The 23,980-nt window shown below is 38.3% G+C and overlaps 1 protein-coding gene and 1 pseudogene across 1 annotated transcript in view; one reads left to right on the top strand and one right to left on the bottom strand.

Moving 5' to 3' along the window:
• Positions 1-2,813: 2,813 nt before the first annotated feature.
• The window catches only part of BRDT (bromodomain testis associated), a 51,246-nt gene continuing 30,079 nt past the window's right edge, over positions 2,814-23,980 (bottom strand). The window contains exons 14-17 of the mRNA XM_055340641.1: positions 17,518-17,618; positions 5,059-5,264; positions 4,290-4,461; positions 2,814-2,882 (exon numbers count right to left, since the gene is read on the bottom strand). Of these exons, the coding sequence (XP_055196616.1) occupies positions 2,814-2,882; positions 4,290-4,461; positions 5,059-5,264; positions 17,518-17,618 (548 nt within the window). The remainder of the gene's footprint in view (positions 2,883-4,289; positions 4,462-5,058; positions 5,265-17,517; positions 17,619-23,980) is intronic.
• Positions 19,403-19,702, top strand: LOC129519264 (protein S100-A11-like; annotated as a pseudogene).

The raw sequence follows: 23,980 nt of genomic DNA, 5'->3' as shown, positions 1-23,980 counted from the left end.
AGGAAGCAGTCAGACTTAATAAGGATTTTTTGCCAAGTGAATACATCAAAGAAAGGAGGAATGGAGTTGAGGGTATATGCAAGGGAGTGGTATAAATAATGCCAACAAACTTGCATAAGAAGTAAGGGCATGGGGATGCCGGGATGGCTCAGCAGTTGAGCATCTACCTTTGGCTCGGGCCATGATCCTGGAGCCCCAGGATCGAGTCCCACATCGGGCTTCCTGCATGGAGCCCGCTTCTCTCTCTATGTCTCTGTCTCCCACTCTGTGTCTCTTGTGAATAAATAAATAAAAATTTTTTAAAAAGGGGCATGAAGGGGAGAGGTACTATGAAAAGCACCAGGATTAATGAGTTGTAAGGTCATGGTGAAGCCTAATGATTGTTGGAGTCAAGGGCCTATCTAGAATAAACTAGAAGAAGATATGAGAAAGTAGTAAGAGACTAACTTGCTTGAAACTGAGACTAAGGAAAGATTTTAGTTATTGACAATGATAAAGGAATGGTTAAAATTGATTAGTTATTAAGATAATTAGCTGAGTTCAGGGACTGAGAAGTGTCAATTTAGAGAGAAATAGAGACTAAAATCTCTGGGGAACAAGACGGTGTGAAACAGGGATGGTAAATGACTATGGGTGGTACAGTCTGGTGATCATGAAAAAGGGAAGGCGGCAGGGGTGGTGGGGGTGGTCATGGTGGTCTTCAAGTGGCACCCCAAAGGTAAGAAAAATATAAGTGAAGAAAAGAAACAGGCACTAAATGAGAGCCTGCAGCATAGTGCCCAGGTTGTTAGAGCAGTGGTTCTCAAACTGTAGTGTGTATTACAATCATCTGGAGGGAGTGTTCAGCTAAAGGTTGCTGAACCCTACACCCAGTGTTTCTGATCCAGTAATTCTGAAGTCTGAGAATTTGCATTTCTAAAACATTCTCAGGTGATGCTGATGTAGCTGGTCCATGGACCACACTTCCAGAACTCAAGAACAAAAAATGGGAAAAAACAAACAAAAAGTTTGATCATGTAGGGAATGTTTTGGACGAACAATCATGAATCCCAGAAAACAAAATGAACAAGTTTTAGAAACTGGAAAGTAGTGACAGATGGACAGAAAAGGGGTCCTCACAAAACAAGAGTTCAGTTAAAGACAAGTTACATGCAGTATTTCATGCATAAAACTAACAGAAGTAAACTCCACCTAAGTCAAGAAAGACAAAAATCTTTTACTAAAAAATAAAGCATAATATAGGAAGGATCAGTTATAAACTGATTATTTTGATTGCTAAGCTGACTTCAACCAACCTACTAAAAAGTTTGTTGACTGAACAAAGGCTAAAAGTGTTAAGCTGGTTAAACAAAACACTGACAACCATAACACAGCTCTATCAGGACTCTTCCAAATGTTAATAGGAAAACCTCCAAGTAAGCCATTATTCTTTAATATAAAATGATGTTAACAAAACTGAACTTTTTTTAGATGTAGCCAAATCTCACTGATTCATCAGTTTTATTAGTTGTTTAAAGGCAGCTGTTGAAAGATTTAATGTGTACTTGATAGAAATCCTTACTATTTTCATTCTCTCTTCAAAATAGAAAATTTCCCACAGATCTTAAAAGTATTACATAATATTAAAAAGAATGAGAAGGAAAAAAACACCTGTAATTCCATCACCTAGAGCTAATCACTATGTACACCTGATATATCTTCCTAAAAATACATATATTCTAGAATACATAGAGATCTATCTAATCTGTAGATAATCTTTTAGGAAAATAACAATGCATACTATTTAGTATATACACGCTAATCACTTGGTTAAAAATAGTTGTAGTTAATGAGTATGACAGCTACTTTGATTCTAGCTATGTTTCATGAAAGTGTCACCATCATTTAGCCACTAGTTGATCATATTTTTTAAATGACTGTAATTTAGATAGTTCAAAAAATTATATTGAGTATAAAAACAAATGAAGTCAAGAAAACTTTCTCTTTTGCTCTAAAACATACACATACAAACACACGCTGAGTTTTCACTTTAGATGGTATCATAATAGGACCTGAGTCATGTTACACTTCAAGAGTCCAAAATGCTAAAATATATGAAGTGGATACACATGATTTATACATAATTGCAACTTGAGAATGATGAAACAAAAATAATTTACAGATTTAAAGACTACATAGTTAAGTAAAAATGTAAAACATTCATTACTATCACATATGCATATAAGAATTGTATAAGTTCCTATAGAAACTTACATCATAATATTTACTATTATTTTGCTCAAATTTAACATCATCCAAACCATACATAATATTCTTTAAACTAAATTTCAATATAAATTTTGCATACAGAATCAGCAGAGAATATTATATAACCTGACAGTCAAAGAAACCAAGTATTATTTGTTAGAAGTTCAAAATATTTTAGGGCAGATAGATATTTGTTTTAAAAGTTAAAAACTCAACAGGAGCTGTTTTTGATACATTTTTATGTATTTTTCATTTTTGAACAAGAAGGGTCTCTTTTGGATTTTCACTGCTTAGACAGGGACTATAATACATAGCAGACAATTATTTATAAATTAACATCTGGGAATTTATTCAATTTTTAGGGTCCAAAATTATAAAATTTCCTGTAAATTATATCATTTAGAAAATGAACATATAGCTATTAAAAATATATGTGAAAATTGTTTAATCATTTTAGAGCAAATACAATATAAGATTGGTATCGTGGTGTTTTAAAGCAATCATTTTACCATATACATTTTAATATTTTATATCATTCAGTTTAAGTTGATGGTTAATTTAATGTTTTAATCAAAGTTGTTTTCAAACATTGTCATAATGTCACTTTGAAGAGTCATATCAATGGTACCAGCCATCTGTAGAAACAAGGAAAAAAAATTCAATGTTACTTTAAAAATATCTATGCCTTCATTAGATATATATAAAAATGATCAAACATTTAGAACAGAATCTACAAAATGTACACAATTTATTTAACGTAATGAGTCTAATTTTCTATTTCTGTTCAAATACTGATTTTTGTTAAATTATTGTTCATGTGATAAATAAAACTTAAAGCTTACACAAACACTAAATTAAACTTCTCCAAATAAGAGAAAATTATCAGTGTTGACAGACTATTAACAAGGACATGAACTGAGTATATTGTTTCATTTATCTCTATAATCAAAATAGTGCTAGACACATAAAATTATTTTCTGAATGAACCAGTATCTTTAACTATTTGAGGAAACTAAAATGCATAGCAATAAAGCTACAGGCTTTTCTTGACTCTGCCACTTACTGTGTAACCTAGGGCAAATTATTTAACCAAGTTTATTTTATATATAGGTATTTATGAAAATTAAACCAAATCGCATGTATAACACTCAGTATGTTCATTAAATGCTAAGAAGCCATTAAAAATAAGCTAAAGTAAACAGAATTCTAATTAAATCAAAAGAAATAGGGATGCAGGGGTGGTTCAGTCAATTAAGCCTCTACGTATGGCTCAGGTCATGATTTCAGGGTCCTGGGATGGAGCCTCCCATGGGGCACCCTATTCAGCAGGGAGTTTGCTTCTCTCTCTCCCTCTGTTTTGCCCACCCCCACCCCACTTGTGCTCTCTTTCAAATAAATAAAATCTAATAAATAAGACAAAGGAAATAAATGTTTCCTATACTCTGAAGCCTTCTCTAAATGTTCATGTTGATGACATCCAAACTGACACCAATTATGAAATTTTTTTAAATCTATTTATTTTTTTTTTAAAGATTTTATTTATTTATTTATGAGAGACGCAGAGACACAGGCAGAGGGAAAAGCAGGCTCCATGCAGGGAGCCTGACGTGGGACACGATCTCAGGATCCCAGGATCAGGACCTGAGCCAAAGGCAGACGCTCAACCGCTGAGCCACCCAGGTGCCCCCCAACTATGAATTTTTTTTTTCAGCTCAGGGATGAGATCAAGCCCCACTTTGGGCTCTGAGGTAAGGGTGGAGTTGGTGAGGTAAGGGTGGATGGAGTTGGCTTGGAATCCCCCCTCTTCCCCCTGCTCTGCCCCCCACTCTATCTCTAAAATAAATAAATAAATCTTTAAAAAAAAAAGGATTTATTTGTTTTTAATTTGTAATTAGTTAACAGCCCAGAGTGATAGGTAAATGTACCAACAATGTAAATTCACTGTCACTGAAAATCACCCTGAATATATCTTTGAACCTGTAAAAGCCACTGCTTTGTTAAATCTTTCCTTAGTTAGATTTAGTAAAGTAAAATTTACTTACTGCTTCTCTCCTCCTCCGCTCTTGCTCTTTCTCCCTTGCTAAATTACGGTCTTTGAGAAGCCAGAGTTTGTATTTATCTTGAGCTTCTGAAGACTGCTGATGGTCTTTCTGTTCTCCAAGGTACTGATTTTGCATTTTGTTTGAAAAAGATTCTTGAGTGAAGCCAAGGTCCCTTAAAGAAACAATATAGCTCAAAGTAGGTCTCAAATTCCTTAAAAGTTTTTATTACAAAGATATGTTAATTCAATTATAAACATAAAGCAATGTTTTAGATCCCTTCTTTCATATGTTATGATATCATTTTTAAGTTTGACTTTTGATGTCAAATTTTGCAAAGGCAATCTATATTAACAAAGAGAAGGTTATGGAAACTAAGCAAGTATATTGCTATGTTCTTACACATAGAATGGAAACAAGACATTTCTGGAAAATAATGATGTCTTTATGATTTAGTTATATTAGTATCTTTAATAGCTTAATCACTTGATAATTTCTATCCTCTTCAAAGTAGATACTACTTGTCAATTAAAAATATCAATAAAATTTACTTTTTACAATTAAAATTCACTTTGTATTCTACTAAATAGCTAAATCATGGTCACTTGACAAAAAAGAAATATATTTAAAATTACATGTCCACCATTGGGAATGGAGATTGCTATACATAGTCAATGCATGCAGACATGAATGAATACTTGAACAAAAAGAAACTGATAAATGAAAAAAAGTCCATATCTCCTAGGCTCCCTTAATCCAGTAAATTACTGACCTCTGATTTTCTTGAACTCTTTTTGGTTCCTTTGTATTCTGTTCCATATGTTTCCGTATTAGTTCCTGTGTTCGAGCTTTTACTTCTTTTTCTATTGCTGCTTTTCTAAATTGGTTGAAGAGCTCATCTGAGGATTTCAGTACACCTGATGTTTTGACTGGTTTGCCTAAACTTTTCCAAGAGTCTACATTCTTTATCTTTATATCCTAAAACAAATATATCTGATTCAGTATATGTCTACAGATGTCAACTATATACTGGAAGGAAAACAATATTTTTGATACAATAATAGATCAAATTAAGATTCTAAAGGTCTCTATGTAATCTTACTTAATTATTAAAAAATATGAAAATATGACAACAGATAAGCTATTCATTAATCATTTAAGACCAAATTAAAATAGCAAGCTTACCGATTATTTCAATTTAATGTAAAACATATACAGTTGACACTGAACAACATGGGGATGAGGAGTGCTGACAACTGCATAGTCAAAAGTCCATGTGTAACTTCAGACTCCCCCCAAAACTACTAATAGCCTGTGGTCAACTAAAGGCCTTAACCAATAACATAAGCAGTCGATTAACACATATTTTCTATGTTATATGTATTATATACTGTATTCTTATAATAAAGAGAAAATAATATTGAGAAAATCATACTGAAAAAATATGTTACAGTACTATACTGTATTGAAAAAAGCTGGATTATAAGTGGACCCAACAGTTCAACTCTGTGTTGTTCAGGGGTTACTCTATATTAAGAGTATGAGAACCTTCAAGGAATATAAAAATAAGTAAAAAGATATTTATGGTCCTATATGAAAACTAAATCAAATATACAAATTATTAATAAGGAAGGAAAGATGATGCCATAAGAATGACATAGTAATTTGCTGGGAACCCTCTGACATGACTTTATCTTTCCTTTCTTAAAAAGTTAACTGATTGTGACACTGTTCTTAAATGATCATGATCTAGATCAGTGCAACCCATAGAAATATATGTATTTTAAAATTTTCCAGTACAGAGGTGCCTGGGTGGCTTTGTTCATTGAGTGTCCAACTGTTAGTTTCAGCTCAGGTCACAATCTCAGAGTCATGGGGTCAAACCCCACTTTGCACTCCATGCTCAGCAGGGAGTGTGCTTGAGATTCTCTCTCTCCCTCTGCCCCTCTCCCTGCTCATGGGCATGTGTTCTATCAAGTGAATAAGTAAATATTTTAAAAATAAAATAAATGTATAGGAATTATATACAGAAGGTGGCAAAGGAGGAGGATCCTAAGCTCACCTTGTCCTGTTGATACAAATAGGTAACATACACATCAGTGTAAATAACCCAGAAAATGACTCCAAATATTGGTAGACTAGACTCTGCACAGCTAAATATACAGAAGAGGCCACAATAGGGTATAAAGGACCAAGGGTGGTGAGGAGCCAAACAGACCCACTGGACTCTCTATGAGACTGTCTACAGGAGGGAAGGATGCTGAGCATGGGCAGGAGAAAGAAACAGACACCCACCCTAGGCACAGGAAGGTGGATGACCATAATATCTGGCTTTGGAGTCCAGAGAGGCTGAATTTCACAAGTTCTTACAATCAAATTAGCAGGTCTTTAACACTTGGAACATTAAAAATTAGAAGGCTCTATGGGAGAACTGGGAGAGTGGAGTCCAAATCCTTGAAGAGCACAACAAACAGCACTGTGAAGATATAGCAACAGAAGCACTAGTTTGAAACAGCTGGTGTATATGAGAGGGAGATGTGTTTACTCATTTCAGATTGTGTGCTGGAGATGAACCAGAGGGGCAGGAATCAATGACAGACTTCTCCAAGAACAAAGGAAGTGGTGGATGCCATTTCCCTCCTCTCACCCTCAGCTTAGACACTGGAACCAGCATGACCTCAACACTCTCCACATAACTTATTAATTAATACCTCTTACTCTGCCCCCATGCTTCCGCAAACCTGTGCCCTAAAACTTGGTTTGCCTTGGTCCCAGTCCAGTGAACTGAAGTGGCTCTTGCTGGCACTGTACTCCACCCTGCATTCTCCTATGTACCTGTCCCTTCCAATATGCTCTTGGCAGGAGAGTGATTCAAAGTGACGCCATAAGCTGGGCAGTGTTCAAGCAGCCCTGACAGGAACCAGTACCACTCCAAAGTGACCACTAACTTGGAGAGAAGGAAAGATAAACACACACACACAGCAGTCCAACTATAGCCCTGGCTGTGGGCTGGGGGGCAGACATCTAGTCCGGCTGCAGGACTCAACTACCAATGAAAGCTTGTTGAGGCAAAACACAGGGAGAGCACTCAACAGCTCTGTGCTACTGCCTCTATGGCAAATGCCTGGTATGACTCAACTCAAACCCGGAGAAACGAAGACTGGCTCACTAATAAAACTGGAACCAAATCCTGCCTACAACAGGCAGAGAAAGCCATTGCAGATGAGGAGGCTGAAGGCAAAAGTGGCTTAGCCACAACAATAGGGCTCACATGTCACACACAGGAGATACCCCTCAACCCCAGGTTCTGGTGAACAGGGGACACTGCGCTGCAGGGCACCACAGAACCTTTTTTCGAAAGCCCAATACTTTCATGTATAGGAGACACAGCTGACTTTCATAACAGAGAAACTGACACAGAGAATTAGACACAATCAGGAGACAGAGGAGTAAGTTCCAAATGAAAGAAGAGGACAAAAATCATAGCAAGAGACCTAAATGAAACTGATGGAGAATTTAAAGTATTGGTCATAAGAATACTCACTGGAATTCAGGAAAGGGTGGGAGACTTCAAAGACGCCACCAAAAAAGACACAGAAAACAGAAAACATAAAAAAGAACCAACCAGAGAAACACATTATAGGAATCCCAGAAAAAAAAAAAAAGACACAGAAAAGGGGGGAGTAAATTTGTTTGAAGAAATAATAACTATAAACTTCCCAAATCTGGGGAAGGAACCCAAATCCAGGAGGCACAGAAAACCCCTAATAAAATCAATCAAGGAAGTTCACTCCAAGACACATAGTAGTTAAATGGCAAACTACAGTTCTAAAAGTTTCAGGAGAAAAGAAAACATACTAGGGAAACCCCATAAGGCTATCAGCAGATTTTTCAGCAGAAACTTTACAGGAAAGAAAAAAGTGGCATGATATATTCAACATGCTGAAAGGAAATTAAAAAAAAAAAACTGCAATCAAGAATACTCTATCTAGGGGAGGGGCAAGATGGCGGAAGAGCAGGGTCCCCAAATCACCTGTCCCCACCAAATTACCTAGATAACCTTCAAACCATCCTGAAAATTTACGAATTCGGCCTGAGATGTAAAGAGAGACCAGCTGGAATGCTACAGTGAGAAAAGTCCGCGCTTCTATCAAGGTAGGAAGACGGGGGGGAAAAAGAAATAAAGGAACAAAAGGCCTCCGAGGGGGAGGGGCCCCGCGAGGAGCCGGGCTGAGGCCGGGGCGAGTGTCCCCAGGACAGGAGAGCCCCGTCCCGGAGGAGCAGGAGCTGCACCAACCTTCCCGGGCGGGCGGAAAGGGGCTCACAGGGAGTTAGAGCAGGACCCAGGAGAGCGGGGATGCCCTCGGGCTCCCGGGGACACTAACAGACACCTGCGAGCGCAGGAGAGTGCTCCGAGCTCCCTAAGGGCTGCAGCACGCACCGGAGCAGTTCGGAGGGGCTCGGGAGCGGCTCCAGGGAGGGAGCTGCGGGGCGGGAGCGCAAATCCAACAACACAGGCCCCGGAGCACAGGGCGCCGGGACACAGCCCAGGATCCGGCCTACCCCCGGGACAGGCAGAGGCCGGGAGGGCCCAGGACAGCGAGGACGCTCCTGCCCCGAGCTGAGCAGATCAGCGGCCCCGCCCCGGAGCCTCCAGGCCCTGCGGACGGAGAGCCGAGAGCCCCCGAGCCCCGTAGTTCCTGCGGAGGCTGAATCCAGGCTTCCAGAGTTGCCATAGCAACTGCAACTGTTCCTCCTGAGACCTCACGGGGTAAACAACCCCCGCTGAGCCCTGCAGCAGGCAGGGGCAGAGCAGCTCCCCCAAGTGCTAACACCTGAGAATCAGCGCAACAGGCCCCTCCCCCAGAAGACCAGCTAGACGGACCAGTGATACTCCCCCGTGTTCCAATACAACTTGTTTTTGGCCACTCTGCACTGAGCAAAATGACTAGAAGGAAAACCTCACTTCAAAAGAAAGAATCAGAAACAGCCCTCTCTCCCACAGAGTTACAAAATCTGGATTACACTTCAATGTCAGAAAGCCAATTCAGAAGCACTATTCTACAGCTACTGGTGGCTCTAGAAAAAAGCATTAAGGCCTCACGAGACTTCATGACTGCAGAATTTAGATCCAATCAGGCAGAAATTAAAAATCAATTGAATGAGATGCAATCCAAACTAGAAGTCCTAACGACGAGGGTTAACGAGGTGGAAGAACGAGTGAGTGACATAGAAGACAAGTTAATGGCAAAGAGGGAAACTGAGGAAAAAAGAGATAAACAATTAAAGAACCATGAAGACAGATTAAGGCAAATAAATGACACTCTAAGGAAGAAAAACCTACGTTTAATTGGGGTTCCCGAGGGCGCCGAAAGGGACAGAGGGCCAGAATATGTATTTGAACAAATCCTAGCTGAAAACTTTCCCAATCTGGGAAGGGAAACAGGCATTCAGATCCAGGAAATAGAGAGATCCCCCCCTAAAATCAATAAAAACCGTTCAATACCTCGACATCTAATAGTGAAGCTTGCAAATTCCAAAGATAAAGAGAAGATCCTTAAAGCAGCAAGAGACAAGAAGTCCCTGACTTTCATGGGGAGGAATATTAGGGTAACAGCAGACCTCTCCACAGAGACCTGGCAGGCCAGAAAGGGCTGGCAGGATATATTCAGGGTCCTAAATGAGAAGAACATGCAACCAAGAATACTTTATCCAGCAAGGCTCTCATTCAAAATGGAAGGAGAGATAAAGAGCTTCCAAGACAGGCAGGAACTGAAAGAATATGTGACCTCCAAACCAGCTCTGCAAGAAATTTTAAGGGGGACTCTTAAAACTCCCCTTTAAGAAGAAGTTCAAGTAACTCTGAACATGAATGGGCTTAATGACCCCATCAAAAGGCGCAGAGTTTCAGACTGGATAAAAAAAACAGGACCCATCTATTTGCTGTCTACAAGAGACTCATTTTAGACAGAAGGACACCTACAACCTGAAAATAAAAGGTTGGAGAACCATTTACCATTCAAATGGTTCTCAAAATATACCCTAAAAACTACAGAACACTTCTGAAAGAAATTGAGGAAGACACAAAGAGTTGGAAAAATATTCCATGCTCATGGATTGGCAGAATTAATATTGTGAAAATGTCAATGTTACCCAGGGCAATTTACACGTATAATGCAATCCCTATCAAAATACCATGGACTTTCTTCAGAGACTTAGAACAAATTATTTTAAGATTTGTGTGGAATCAGAAAAGACCCCAAACAGCCAGGGGAATTTTAAAAAAAGAAAACCATATCTGGGGGCATCACAATGCCAGATTTCAGGTTGTACTACAAAGCTGTGTTCATCAAGACAGTGTGGTACTGGCACAAAAACAGACATATAGATCAATGGAACAGAACAGAGAACCCAGAAGTGGACCCTGAACTTTATGCTCAACTAATATACGATAAAGGAGGAAAGACGATCCACTAGAAGAAAGACAGTCTCTTCAATAAATGGTGCTGGGAAAATTGGACATCCACATGCAGAAGAATGAAACTGGACCACTCTCTTGCACCATACACAAAGATAAACTCAAAATAGATGAAAGATCTAAATGTGAGACAAGATTCCATCAAAATCCCAGAGAAGAACTCAGGCAACACCCTTTTTTAACTTGGCCACAGTAACCGGAGAAGGACAAACAGTGTATGTTCTCATTCATTTGGGGAATATGAATAATAGCGAAAGGGAATATAAGGGAAGGGAGAAGAAATGTGTGAGAAATATCAGAAAGGGAGACAGAACATAGAGACTCCTAACTCTGGGAAATGAACTGGGGGTGGTGGAGGGGGAGGAGGGTGGGGGGTGGGGGTGAATGGGTGACGGGCACTGAGGGGTACACTTGACGGGATGAGCACTGGGTGTTATTCTGTATGTTGGTAAATTGAACACCAATAAAAATTAATTTATATAAAAAAAAAAAAAGAATACTCTATCTAGCAAGCCTGTCATTCAGAAAAGGAGAGTTTCCCAAAGGAAAGTTAAAGGAATTTATTACCACTAAACCAGCCCTGTGAGAAATATTAAAGGGGATTCCTTGAATTAAAGACCATAAGTAAGAATAAGAATAGGAAGCACAAAAGCAGTAAAATTAAGTATAGCTATAAAAATTAGTCAAGGGATTCACAAAATAAAAAGATGTAAGGTATGACACCATATATATACCTAAACATAGTAAAGGGGGCAGTAGAGGTGGAGAAGAGTAAAGAATAGGTCAACTTACCATCGATGTAATAAGGACTGCTATATGCATAAGCTGTTATATATACAAACTTAACAGTAACCAAGAATTAAAAATCAGTACTAGATATGTAAAAAAATAAAGAGAACAGAATCCAAGTCTGTTACTAAAGAAAACCAGCAAACTGAACAAGAAAGCAAGAAAAATCAATAACAAGGAAGAACTACAAAAAGAACCATAAAACAAGCAACAAAATGGCAATAAGTACATACCTATCAATAATTACTTTGAATGGAAATGGACTAAATACTCCAATCAAAAGCTACAGGATGATGGAATGGATAAAGGAGCAAGATTCACCCATGTGATGTCTCCAAGAGACTCATTTCATACTACAGACACATGCAGATTGAAAGTGAAGGGATGGAAAAGCATTTATGCAAATGGAAGAGAAAGGAAAATCAGGGGAGCATTACTTGTATTGGACAAAATGGACTTTAAAACAAAGACTGAAATAAGAGACAAAGGACACTATATGATCACAAAGAGAACAATTCAACAAGAAAATATAACAATTATAAGTATTTATGCACCCAACATGGGAGCACCCAAATACATACAGCAGCTAATAACAAACATAAAGAAAGTATGGAATACTAATACAATATACTAGGGGATTTTCATCCCCCACTTACATCAATGGATAGATCATCCAAACAGAAAATCAACAATGAAACAGTGGCTTGAATGACACATTGGATGACCAAATGGATCCAATAGATATATTCAGAACATTTCATCCTAAACCAGCAGAATACATATTCTTTCCAAGTGTAAACAGCACTATCCAGTATAGATCACACTAGGCCACAGAACAAAATCTCAATAAATGCAAAAATATCAAAGTCATGCCATACATCTTTTCTGACAACACTATGGAACTAGCAGGGAACCACAAGAAAAAAATCTAGAAAGAACACAAGTACATGGAGGTTACATATCATGCCACTACTGAACAACCAAGGGCTCAAGGAAGAAATAAAAAAAATAAAAAATATCTTGAGGCTAATGAAAATGGAAATACTGCTAAATGTATGGGATGTGGGAAAAGCAATTCAAGAGGAAAGTTTACAGTGATAAATGCACACATCACGAAACAAGAAAGATCTCATGTATAACCTAATTTATACCTTTCTGGTTCTTACAAGGAACTAGAAAAAAGAAGAGCAAAGCCCAAAGTTAGAGAAGGAAGGAAACAACAAAGATCCAAGCAGAAGCAGTTTTAAATGACAACAGAAATAATCAATGAAACTAAAAGCTGATTTTTTTAAAAGATAAAGAAAGCAGACAGACTTTTAGGTAGACTCGTCAGAATAAAGAGGATTCAAAAAGTAGAATCATAAATGAAAGAGATATTACAACTGACACCACAAAAATACAAAGATATGAGACTACTATGAACAATTATATCAAAGAAATGAACAACCTGGAAAGAAACGGATAAATTCCTGAAAGATACAATCTTCCAAGACTGAAAATGATGAAACAGAAAATCTGAAACAGACTGATTACTAGTGAGGACACTGAGTCTATCATCAAAAGCCTCCAAACAAACAAAAATCCAAGAACAGATAGCTTCACATTTTAAGAACCAATACCAATCCTTCTCCAACTCTCCCCCAAAATAGGAGAGGAACTCTTCCAAACTCATTTTATGGCCAGCATTACCCCGATACTGAAACCAGATAATGACACAAAAAATCATAGGCCAATATCCCTGATGAACACAGATTAAATATGATACACCACATTACCAAAATGAATAAGAATCATATGACCATCTCAACTGATGCAGAAAAAGAATGGGCAAATTCAACCCTTGTTTTTTTAAAGATTTATTTATTTTGGGGGGAGGGGCAGAGGAAGCAAGAAATCCAAGCAGACTTGTGTGCTGAGCACAGAGTCCAACGTGTGGCTCAATCACACGACCCATGGGCTACGACCCAAGGGTCAAGATGCTTAAATGACTGTGCCACCCAAGCACCCCAACAGCTGTTTTTATATGATAAAAACTCTCAACAAAGTGAACATTGAGTTAAGGTACCCGAGTTAAGGTACCTCATATAATAAAAGCTATATATGAATTAATAAAAGTCAGACATTATCAGTGGTCACCCAGATGTCCTTTGGAAGTGTTTCCCATATGTTGTCAATAAAACCTATTTTTGTTTTTACCCATGGAATAAGCTAAATACCCACTGTAGAATTCATCTGACTACTCAGTCATTTAAAGCATACCATCTTCAGATAGAGGTTTGAAACAACTATGGCAATACCCGGTGATATATATTAAATAGGGAATAAAGGAAGGATAAAAACTGGTCTCTAGCTTTGTGCCTGAAATTTCTACTTAACTGCAATGAAATTTTGGCAGATGCTAAAATAGTAAACTTTGTATGTGGGTTTGGGAGTATAGGACAGTTTTTTAGGAATAACAGAATAAAACAACTAGAAAGGTAGATATGAGAATGGCAAGCATTCCTCATTAAGAATGAATATAATTAAAGGCATAAATAGGGATAATCTGGAGAGAAATCAATAGTTCAGTTGCAATGAGTTATAAGGCATCTAGTTCAGATTGAAAAGTTAGTTTCGGGTCATAATGTAAAGGTGTTTAATCTTCATTCTGGAGTCAAAGTTGGAAACCAGTGGTGGTTTCATACAGATGAGTAATGTCATCAAGAGAACACATTGGGAAGAACAATGTAAGAATGTTAAAAGTGAAATGGATTAGAATAAGGAGGGTCTCAAGTTAGACCAGTTATGTTAAAAAGAGCTCAGATTAGGGGATCCCTGGGTGGCGCAGTGGTTTAGCGCCTGCCTTTGGCCCGGGGCGCGATCCTGGAGACCCGGGATCGAATCCCACATCGGGCTCCCAGTGCATGGAGCCTGCTTCTCCCTCTGCCTATGTCTCTGCCTCTCTCTCTCTCTCTGTGTGACTATCATAAATAAATAAAAATTTAAAAAAAAAGAGCTCAGATTAAAAGAGTAAGTACTGGTTTATGAGGTTGAAAAAAAAGGAGACATATTAGAAATAAATCAAAGAATTGTAAAATGCTGAACAGGTACCTTAGCCTCCCTCACTGGATGCTAGCAACACCCTTTCTCCAGCACTCCCCCCCCCCCACAACTCCTTGGCTGCAGAAGACCGAGAAGTCATCAAAAATGTTTATCATAGGAAGTCAGGACTAGAAATATGTATTTGGGTAATTTACAGAGAGACTAAAACTGAAATCACCATAGTGAATGTTCAATTAGATAGAGAAGTAGTAGAACGTTTTGGCTTCTCACTGTATCAATTTTGGGAAGGATGTAACAATTTTAGAGGTCACTGGTTCCTCTGATAAGCCAAATAATAAGGATAGGGGAGCAGCTAGGCAAAATTAAGGCACTGGTTCTCACCTGGGGGTGATTCCCCTCTGTCCAGGGAAGACATCTGGCAATGTAAGTGGATGCTTTTGGTTGCCACACAGGGGTGGGGGAAAGGGTACTACTAGCATCCAGTGAGGAAGAGGCTAAGGTTCCTGTTCAGTATTTTACAATGCATGGCCCTACCCCCAATACAGACTTATCCAAGCCCAAAATGTCAATAGTGCTAAACTAGAGAAACCCTGGCCTAGTGGGAAAATAAGACAAAAAGGAATAATAAAGATTTTAGAGATGGCAGGAGACCTCCAAAATAAATCTGCTGAGTGCAAAAGAATTAAGAACAGGGATGAATTGGGATGCCTGGGTGGCTCAGTGGTTTAGCGCCTGCCTTTGGACCAGAGTGAGATCCTGGAATCCCAGGACTGAGTCCCGCATCAGGCTCCCTGCATGGAGTCTGCTTCTCCCTCTCTCCAAGTCGCTGTCCCTCTCGTGTGTCTCTCATGAATAAAAGTAAAATCTTACAAAAAAAGAAAAAAACAGAGATGAATTAATTTTGGTAATAAGAGATATCTTTTCCTGAGGCTGAAGTAAGAGAATGGCAAAGCTAGGACTTCTGAGTAAGAAGACAAGAGGTTGAATGTTCATCGAAATTTTTTGTTTTATTCTCAGCTCTTATTTGGGCAAGATGCTTGAACCACGTGGGCTGTAGGGTTTATGCATACAGACTAATACTCAAAGTATCTCTTCTAGCACCGATATTCTATAACCTCTCTTCTCAATAGGAGGTAACGCTGCTATCGACAGTAAAGGAACAATGCCAAGAATAGAAAGTTTCTTGTGAAGAGAACAAGCCACACAATTCCATTCCTCCTTAAGCTTTCATTACAACATTTTAGTTTCTACTACCTGCTAGGCACTGGAAATAAAGTAGACATGTCACATTTACCTATGGCACAAACTGCAACCATATGACATATACTGGATGTTTTTCTGCTTATTTTGCCCTTTTGGAAATTTTCTTATTGTTTTCAAACTTTATTTTGGGTCAGTCAAAATTATAGTTTTGTTAAATTAGAAACATAAAGATTATAGTAAACCAAATATTTAAGAAATTCTGTGGCACTATTCTTTTCATCCTAAAGGGGATGGGTAACACTTCTGTTATTAAAACCCAGTAAAATAAAAAAAATTAATGTTGGGTATCAGAAAAGGCACTTTATTTTTTTAAGGATTTCATTTATTTATTTGAGAGAGAGAGAAAGAGAGAGAAGAATGCGAGAGAGCACAAGCAGGGGAGCAGTGGCAGAGGGAGAAGCAGATGCCCTGCTGAGCAGGAAGCCCAACATGGGGCTCGATCCCAGGACCCTGGAATCATGACCTGAGCTAAAGGGATGCTTAATCCACTGAGCCACCCAGTCAGTGGGTGGCTCTTTTTAAAATGGCACTTTTTTGGGCAGTCCGGGTGGCCCAGTAGTTTAGTGCCGCCTTCAGCCTGGGTTGTGATCCTAAAGACCCAGGACTGAGTCCCACGTCAGGCTCCCTGCATGGAGCCTGTTTCTCCCTCTGCGTGTGTCTCTCTGCCTCTCTCTCTCTCTGTGTGTCATAAATAAATAAAATCTTTTTTTAAAAGGGCACTTTTAAAAATGATTCTTATCAACAACAAAACACCTAAATTCAACATAATCTCTGATGATAGTAATTATTGGCACATTACCTAAGAAAATTTAAAATATTATGAAAACACAAGGATCAAATCAGTATGCTCCTTATGGTGAAATGTTAGATATTCCTAAGTGTGCCCAAACACTTAGGAATAATAAGATTTGTCCTCTGAAGTACTGCAAGGAAAAAAAGAAAGAAAAGAAGGAAGAGAGGAAAGGTAGGAGAAAGGAGGGAAAAGAAAAAAGATATAAACATCTCCTTCATAGTTAAGTTTCAGAGAATGACTCAAATGCTTAGAAGAGTACCCGATATACCTAATGCATCTAAAACGTTTATATTTGTTGAAAGAACGATCAATGTGTAGTTTGAGTGTAAGTGCACCAAAGACTCCATTAGGAAATCCCCCATAACAAATTCTAAAAGATAGCTTTATGAAATGTTTTAAAATCAGGATAGGGGGATCCCTGGGTGGCTCAGTGGTTTAGCACCTGCTTTCGGCTCAGGGCGTGATTCTGGAGTCCCGGGATGAAGTCCCGCATTGGGCTCCTGGCATGGAGCCTGCTTCTCCCTCTGCCTGTGTCTCTGCCTCTCCCTCTCTCTCTGTGTCTCTTATGAATAAATAAAAAAAATCTTAAAAAAATAAAATCAGGATAGTTGGCAAATACCAGCATTATAGAACTTATAATTAAATACATGCATGAGAACTGATGGTAGAGGGTATGGGGGAGGTGTTGTTCACAAATAACTTTTTTTTTAATTGAAGAGGCCAAAGAATATTTCTTTTTAATTAAATAAGCTTAGAGATCCAAAATCTCATTCAAGATAAGGCTTAAAATACCCCTTGTTCCACTTCCATATTCAATTTTAAAACCCTCCAAGATCCGTGAGGAAAAAATAACATCACTCTCTTACCTTCTGCACAGGTACTTGACATTCAGATTCTAACACTCTTGTGTCATTATCATCAGACTGATGCATCACAGTTAGGCCATTCAAATGCTGTTCAGTATCACCTAGATGCACACAGTTTTAGAACAGTATAATGAAGTGATTTCATTTTGTTTGTCCATAATTTGACTTTTTTTCCCTTCCCACCCCACCCAGGTCAGAAACTATGAAAACAAAGTGATTCATTTTTGATATTGTTTTAACTTTGGAATATTCTTAGTTGAGGAACTGTAAAATAAACATTTTTTCACTTGAAATTTGTCCTCTTGTTTTATCTACATTATAGTTGACACTGTGACTCACCTACCAAAATCCGTTTTATCTGTCCCTTTGGTCTAACAGTCCTCCAGTGTGCAAACTGATGCTCAGCTCTAGAGACAGGTTTTTATTAGGCCAAACCAATCATGGTAACCCTACAGACACTAGTGAGTCATTTAGGAAAGAGCAGTCTGAAGCCAATGCAGGGCTCCCAGGGAAAGATGCTTCTTGGTGGCCAAATTAAAAACAAAGAAAACACAAAGAATGGAAGAACTAAGACACTAAATATCTATAATAACTAGTGAGGAGATAAGAGTACAAAATGTAAAAGGTTGGCTTGACTCTGGGGTGAAGAGAATAGACCATGTAATCCTATTAGTTGTTAATTTTTCATACAAATATTTCACTTATTATTGATAAAGATAACTACATAAAAAGAGCGTAAGCCTTGGTCAAATCATGCCTAAAGACTGACTTATCTTTGAACTATAGTGGTTATATATGCTAACAAAATTCCTTATATCCTTTAAGCCATCTTTTTTAAAAATTATTATTTTTTAATGTTATTTATTTATGATAGTCACACACAGTGAGAGAGAGAGAGAGAGAGGCAGAGACACAGGCAGAGGGAGAAGCAGGCTCCATGCACCGGGAGCCCGACGTGGGATTCGATCCCGGATCTCCAGGATCGTGCTTTGGGCCAAAGGCAGGCGCCAAACCGCTGCGCCACCCAGGGATCCCTAAAATTATTTTTTAAAGATGTATTTATTCTTCATGAGAGACACACACATAGAGAGAGGCAGAGACATAGGCAGAGGGAGAAGCTGGCTCCCTGCAGGGAGCCCAATGTGGGACTCTATCCCAGATGGCGGGATCACACCCTGAGCCAAAGGCAGACGCTGAACCACTAAGCCACCCAGGCATCCGTCCTTCAAGCCATCTTGAAGTGACTTTTCTGTCATACACAACCATGAACATCCTGATGCATGAACTTATTTGGGTCATTTCTCTTTTAATTCTCCCTAGTTCTTTTCTACAGGCCTTAAGTAGAGCAAGGACAGAGGAGATAAATGAAAACTAAGCTGCTATCTTTGTTAACTGATTCAAGCTCACAAAATCCTAGCCATTTACATATTGGAGGAACTTACATTTAAGCCCCTACTACCCATCAAGTCCTTGACTGATTCTCTGGCCAAATCCTACTAGTTGAAGTTGAGGCTTGAAGAAGAGAAGAAAGTTAAGTGATGGGAGTAAGCAGAGAAGAGTGAGAAAAAACAGTTACAAAGGAGTCATGAATGAAAAGAAAGTTTAAATTTGTATGTCCCTACGTAGCCCAATGGTACCTATGTTTTCTCCGTTCAACAAGGAATGGAAAAATAGGGAGTTAAACTATAAATTTAGAACTATATCCATTTTGTGCTTGAGGCCAGATAGTATTTAAAAAATAGAAAGAGTATATATTACAAGAGAAGTAAACTCTAAATGACTCTCAGTTTGCTGAGATAAGTGGTGGCAATACTATTATCAAGAATTAAAGAGGAGTAGCACCACCGCCACCTGGTCACAGGCTCCATGCCTCCTCCAAGCAGGTATGGCAAAAATGTCCAACCCTACTGAAACTGAACAGTGCATCGACTTTCTGATGGCTGCTTTCCAAGTGTGCTGGATAGGAGTAACAACTGCACACTCTCCAAGACAGAGTTCCTAACCTTCATGAATACAGAACTGGCACAAAAAACCAGATGGACCCTGTATCTTTCATTGCATGATGAAAAAACTGGACCTCAACTCTGATGGCCAGATAGATTTCCAGGAATTTCTTAATCTTATTGGTGGTATGGCCATAGCTTGCCAGGACTCCTTTAAAAGGTCTACATATTGCTGGAAGTGAACCTGCAGGGCTCTTGTACCTGGCCTCCAGATCACCCTTTCCTTCAAAGCAGCCACCCAATCATCATCTCCTCCTCACATCCTACACATATCCTCAACCCAGTGTCCACTGCCCCATGCAGGGCAGTCCTGCTGATAATAAAACAATAGTGTTTTTTAAAGAAAACAAGAAAGATTAAAATGTGGGGATTAAAATAGGGAAATTCAGTTTTGGAATGCTGTGTTTGACATGCCTATGTGATATTTAAGATGTTCAGTGGAGTTGTATAAATATGCATGAAGCCTGGATGCTTGATTTGTAAAAATGAGACTAGAAGTCACAGACACTGAGATCATTCAGGCAGGATGTATAGATCATTGCCTTCCAACCTTTTACATGTTCTAATAAGTAGAAATAATCAATGTATGGCAGACCTGGGTAAATGGGAAGGCTGTTCCAAGAATATTGCTATAAAGCTGAGGGGATCACTAGCTTAGTAAACATAGGCTTTGGAACATGGCTGGAATGCTCTGAAGTAAAAAGATAAAGGCTTAATGATACAACTCCGTGTTATCAGCATTTAAAGCTAGGCAGATACAGAGATATCTGTAAGGAACATTCAAAGAGATGGGATGACAAAGGAAATAGAGTGACAGAAGCCTAGAAAGTGTGTCAAGGGTCTCTTTGAAAAATGTTTTTAGGGGGATGACCCTCTGGTCCTACACAAAACTTCTCTTCCTCAGACTTATGTTTTCCAACCTGTACCAGTATCTAGCCTATATTCTGAGCCACTTAAGGTTGTAATACTTTGTTATTAAAATCTAGCACATATTCAGGTTTTACAGACCTGCTCATTCTGCCCTTGTCATTTTTTTCAACCTTTCCCTTTTCTTTCTTTCTGTTACTTCATTTTTTTTTTCCTACTACTGCAAAAGCCCTGTTGGTCTCTTCTTTCTCAGGTCCTTATGGCCCAGTCCTCCAACTGGCCTATATAATATTTGTAAATTAAGTAACTTGAGGCACACCCTTTACTCAAAAAAAAAAAAAAAAAAAACAAACAAACAAACCCTTCACTGGCTCCCCACTGACTATAGCATTAAGTCCAAAGTCTGTAGATAACATGGTTCTTTATGATCTGAACCTGGTGTACCTTTCCAAATTCATTCTCCCACGTGCTTATTTATCCAACCAAAACTTTAATCACATTAAATTATCGATTGCCTAAATACCTTCATGCATGTTGTTTCCTCCATCCAAAATGCCTTTCAGTCCTAGATATATATAGATAAGTCTTACTTCTTCCTCCAATATCCAGTGCAAATGATACTTAATCTGTAAAATATACATCTGCCAAAGAGATGGGGTAATTTTGCCTTCCTCAACTCCTTAAATTTTGTTTTGATTCTTTTAGGGAACAGTATTTTTTTACTTTGTATACCAGTTGTTTATTTCTCCTACTAGATACCAAACTCTTTGATTTACCTTTTCATTTGCTATGTTAATTCACAATGATATGACAACATAAGCATTTGATTTTTTAAAAAAATCTTAATATAATTGAGTGAAGATTTGTAAGCTGAGAAATGAATCTGGGAAATGAAGAAGTTAAAAGGATAAGGCCATTAATCTTTTGTAACTTAAGACCAACTTATTTTAAGGAAAAAAGGCATTTTTCAGTTCATGTGGAAACGATGGCAGTAATTTTGAAATAAACTGCTAACACGTGATTCAATTTCTTAAAGTTTTTATGTACTCCTAACATTTTGTCAAACTTTTATTAAAACTTAAGTGAAAAAACTCATTGTTTAAGAAGATTTAACTAAAACTTTATTTCCATCAAGATTAAACTCCAGAAAAGTAACTTTAGCTTATATACATTTGCAGTTTCCCTTGGGCATTGTGCCACCTACAGTTGGAAAATGCAAAACACTTGATTCTGAAAAATTTGGTAAGTGCAATAGAATAGCCACTCTGGCATTGTCCAAACATTTGCATTCCTTTTATATAATTGTCACACAAATTCCTTTTACTCACAATCACATATAAATAAAAATTTAATCCATACAATAAAATTACTCCAACAGAAGGCTTAGATTTTGAAAGCCTGACTTTCTATAGATAAGATGTTTTCTTAAAATAGGAACAAAGGACCATCTTGACTGCATTATTTTCCACTATCTACTTCTTCAGGGCTATGCCTACCAATATTCCATGAATTTACTATAATAAAAATAGTTTCTATATTATGGATCCTTCTGATCAACCTTTAAACATGTCCAAATCTCTCTGATTCAAAAACTCAAATATAATGAAACAATGTCTCCTCATCTTACCAAAAAACTCCCACCAAAAAACGCCCCCAAAACTATTTTTCTGTTAAAGCCATAGCTATCTTCTCCACCAATAAACTTACTGGAAGACTGGTGTACATCCACATTCCATTATTTCTCAACTTAGAAAAACTTGTCTTCTACCCCAATCACAATGGCTAGTAAAAAAACCTTTTGCAAAAGCAAAAAAAACCTCACACTGCCAATTTTTATTTTTTTAAAGATTTTATTAATTGGGCAGCCCAGGTGGCTCAGCGGTTTAGTGCTGCCTTCAGCCCAGGGCGTGATCCTGGAGATTCAGGATTGAGTTCCACGTCGGGCTCCCTGCATGGAGCCTGCTTCTCCCTCTACCTGAGTCTCTGCACCCCCACTTCAATAAAATCTTAAAAAAAAAAAAAAAAGATTTATTCATGAGAGACACATGGAGAGAGAGAGAGAGAGGCACAGACACAGGGAGAAGCAGGCTCCATTTCATGCAGGGAGCCTGATGCAGGACTTGACCCCGGGTCTCCAGGACCACACCCTGGGCTGAAGGCAGCGCTAAACCGTTGGGCCACCAGGGCTGCCCTCACACTACCAATTTTAATCCTCTCTCCTCACTCCTCATCTTACTTTAATCCATTGCAGTATATACTCTTGTGGTATTTTTATATTCTTGTGATTTGATGACATCATCTTTTAACCTTACTTTTTTCTATTTTAACTGAGGAAGTTTTGCTTCTTACAATTTTGTGCTTGATCTTTCTCTTCCTGCTCTATACATTTTCCCGGGTGTGTTCATTCATTCTCAGTTTCAAGCAGCTTCTATGCGCTGGTAATTCCTAAATTATAGTTCTCATTATATCCTGTTAATTTCAGAAACCTATTTACGGTTGTAGATTTCCAATTAGATACTCTAGTACCTCAAACACATCCAAAGTGAGCACTACCTCTTCTTTTCTTTTTATTTTTTAAGATTTTATTTATTTATTCATCAGAGAGAGAGAAAGAGGCAGAGACACAGGCAGAGGGAGAAGCAGGCTCCATGCAGGGAGCCCAACCTGGGACTTGAACCCAGGTCTCCAGGATCCCACCCTGAACTGAAGGCGGGACCAAACCACCCGGGCAGCCCTACCTCTTATCTTCAATCCAGCTATTGGATGATACCTTGCCAAGATATTTATTATAACAAAGCCTATCAGCTGCACCACAAAAATATTTTTATAATTTATCCATTTCCTTTCCATACTTACTGCCTTAGTTGTGGTCCTCATAATTTCCTTCCTAAACTACAGCACTCAGCTTCCTTACTTGGTCCCAACTACTCCAGAGCATCTTCACTTTAATCCATCCTCTATATAGTTAAGCAACAACCACTTCCTAATATAAAATCAGATTTCAGTATGCTCCTGTTTGAAGCTACTTGTATACAAAATAAAAGACCCAAATGGAACACTTGTATTCAAGGTTATTCATGAATTACTACATTTTCAGTTATGCTCCTGCATAATTTGAAAACTTTTTTCCACAAAAGGATGGATGTAAGTATTTCATACTTTGGATCTTTATCTTTATTTCTGGGATGCCCTCCAGTGTTGCTTTGGGAAGAGCTATAACTTGAGTTAAATACAAAATGAAATACTCAAAGAACAGTAGGGAGCTACCACTAGAAGCAATAAAGGAGAATCAAAATTTCTCTGTTCCTCCTAATCTGTGCTGTTGTAAAACAATTTAGAAATTTCTTCTGCTTTGGAGAAACCACTGTCATTGGAAGGCCAAATACAAACCAGTGAGCAGCCTAAAGGGGAGGAGATGTGGATAAGGAACATTCATTCACATCTGCCTTTAGGTTAGACCTGAATAGTATCTTAAGGTTCAGGTACTCCTAGGCTGAGTTCATCAGTATCAGAGAATTATCCTTTGTGCCAAACACTGGCAGGAGAATCAAGATGAGACAGGCAATATTTTCACTTCTGACAAGACTAACAGA

This window comes from Nyctereutes procyonoides, unplaced genomic scaffold (assembly GCF_905146905.1).
Source record: "Nyctereutes procyonoides isolate TBG_1078 unplaced genomic scaffold, NYPRO_anot_genome, whole genome shotgun sequence".
NCBI lineage: Eukaryota > Metazoa > Chordata > Mammalia > Carnivora > Canidae > Nyctereutes > Nyctereutes procyonoides.
The sequence above is the reverse complement of the archived record's forward strand: the minus strand, read 5'-3'. Positions and strand labels throughout refer to the sequence as shown.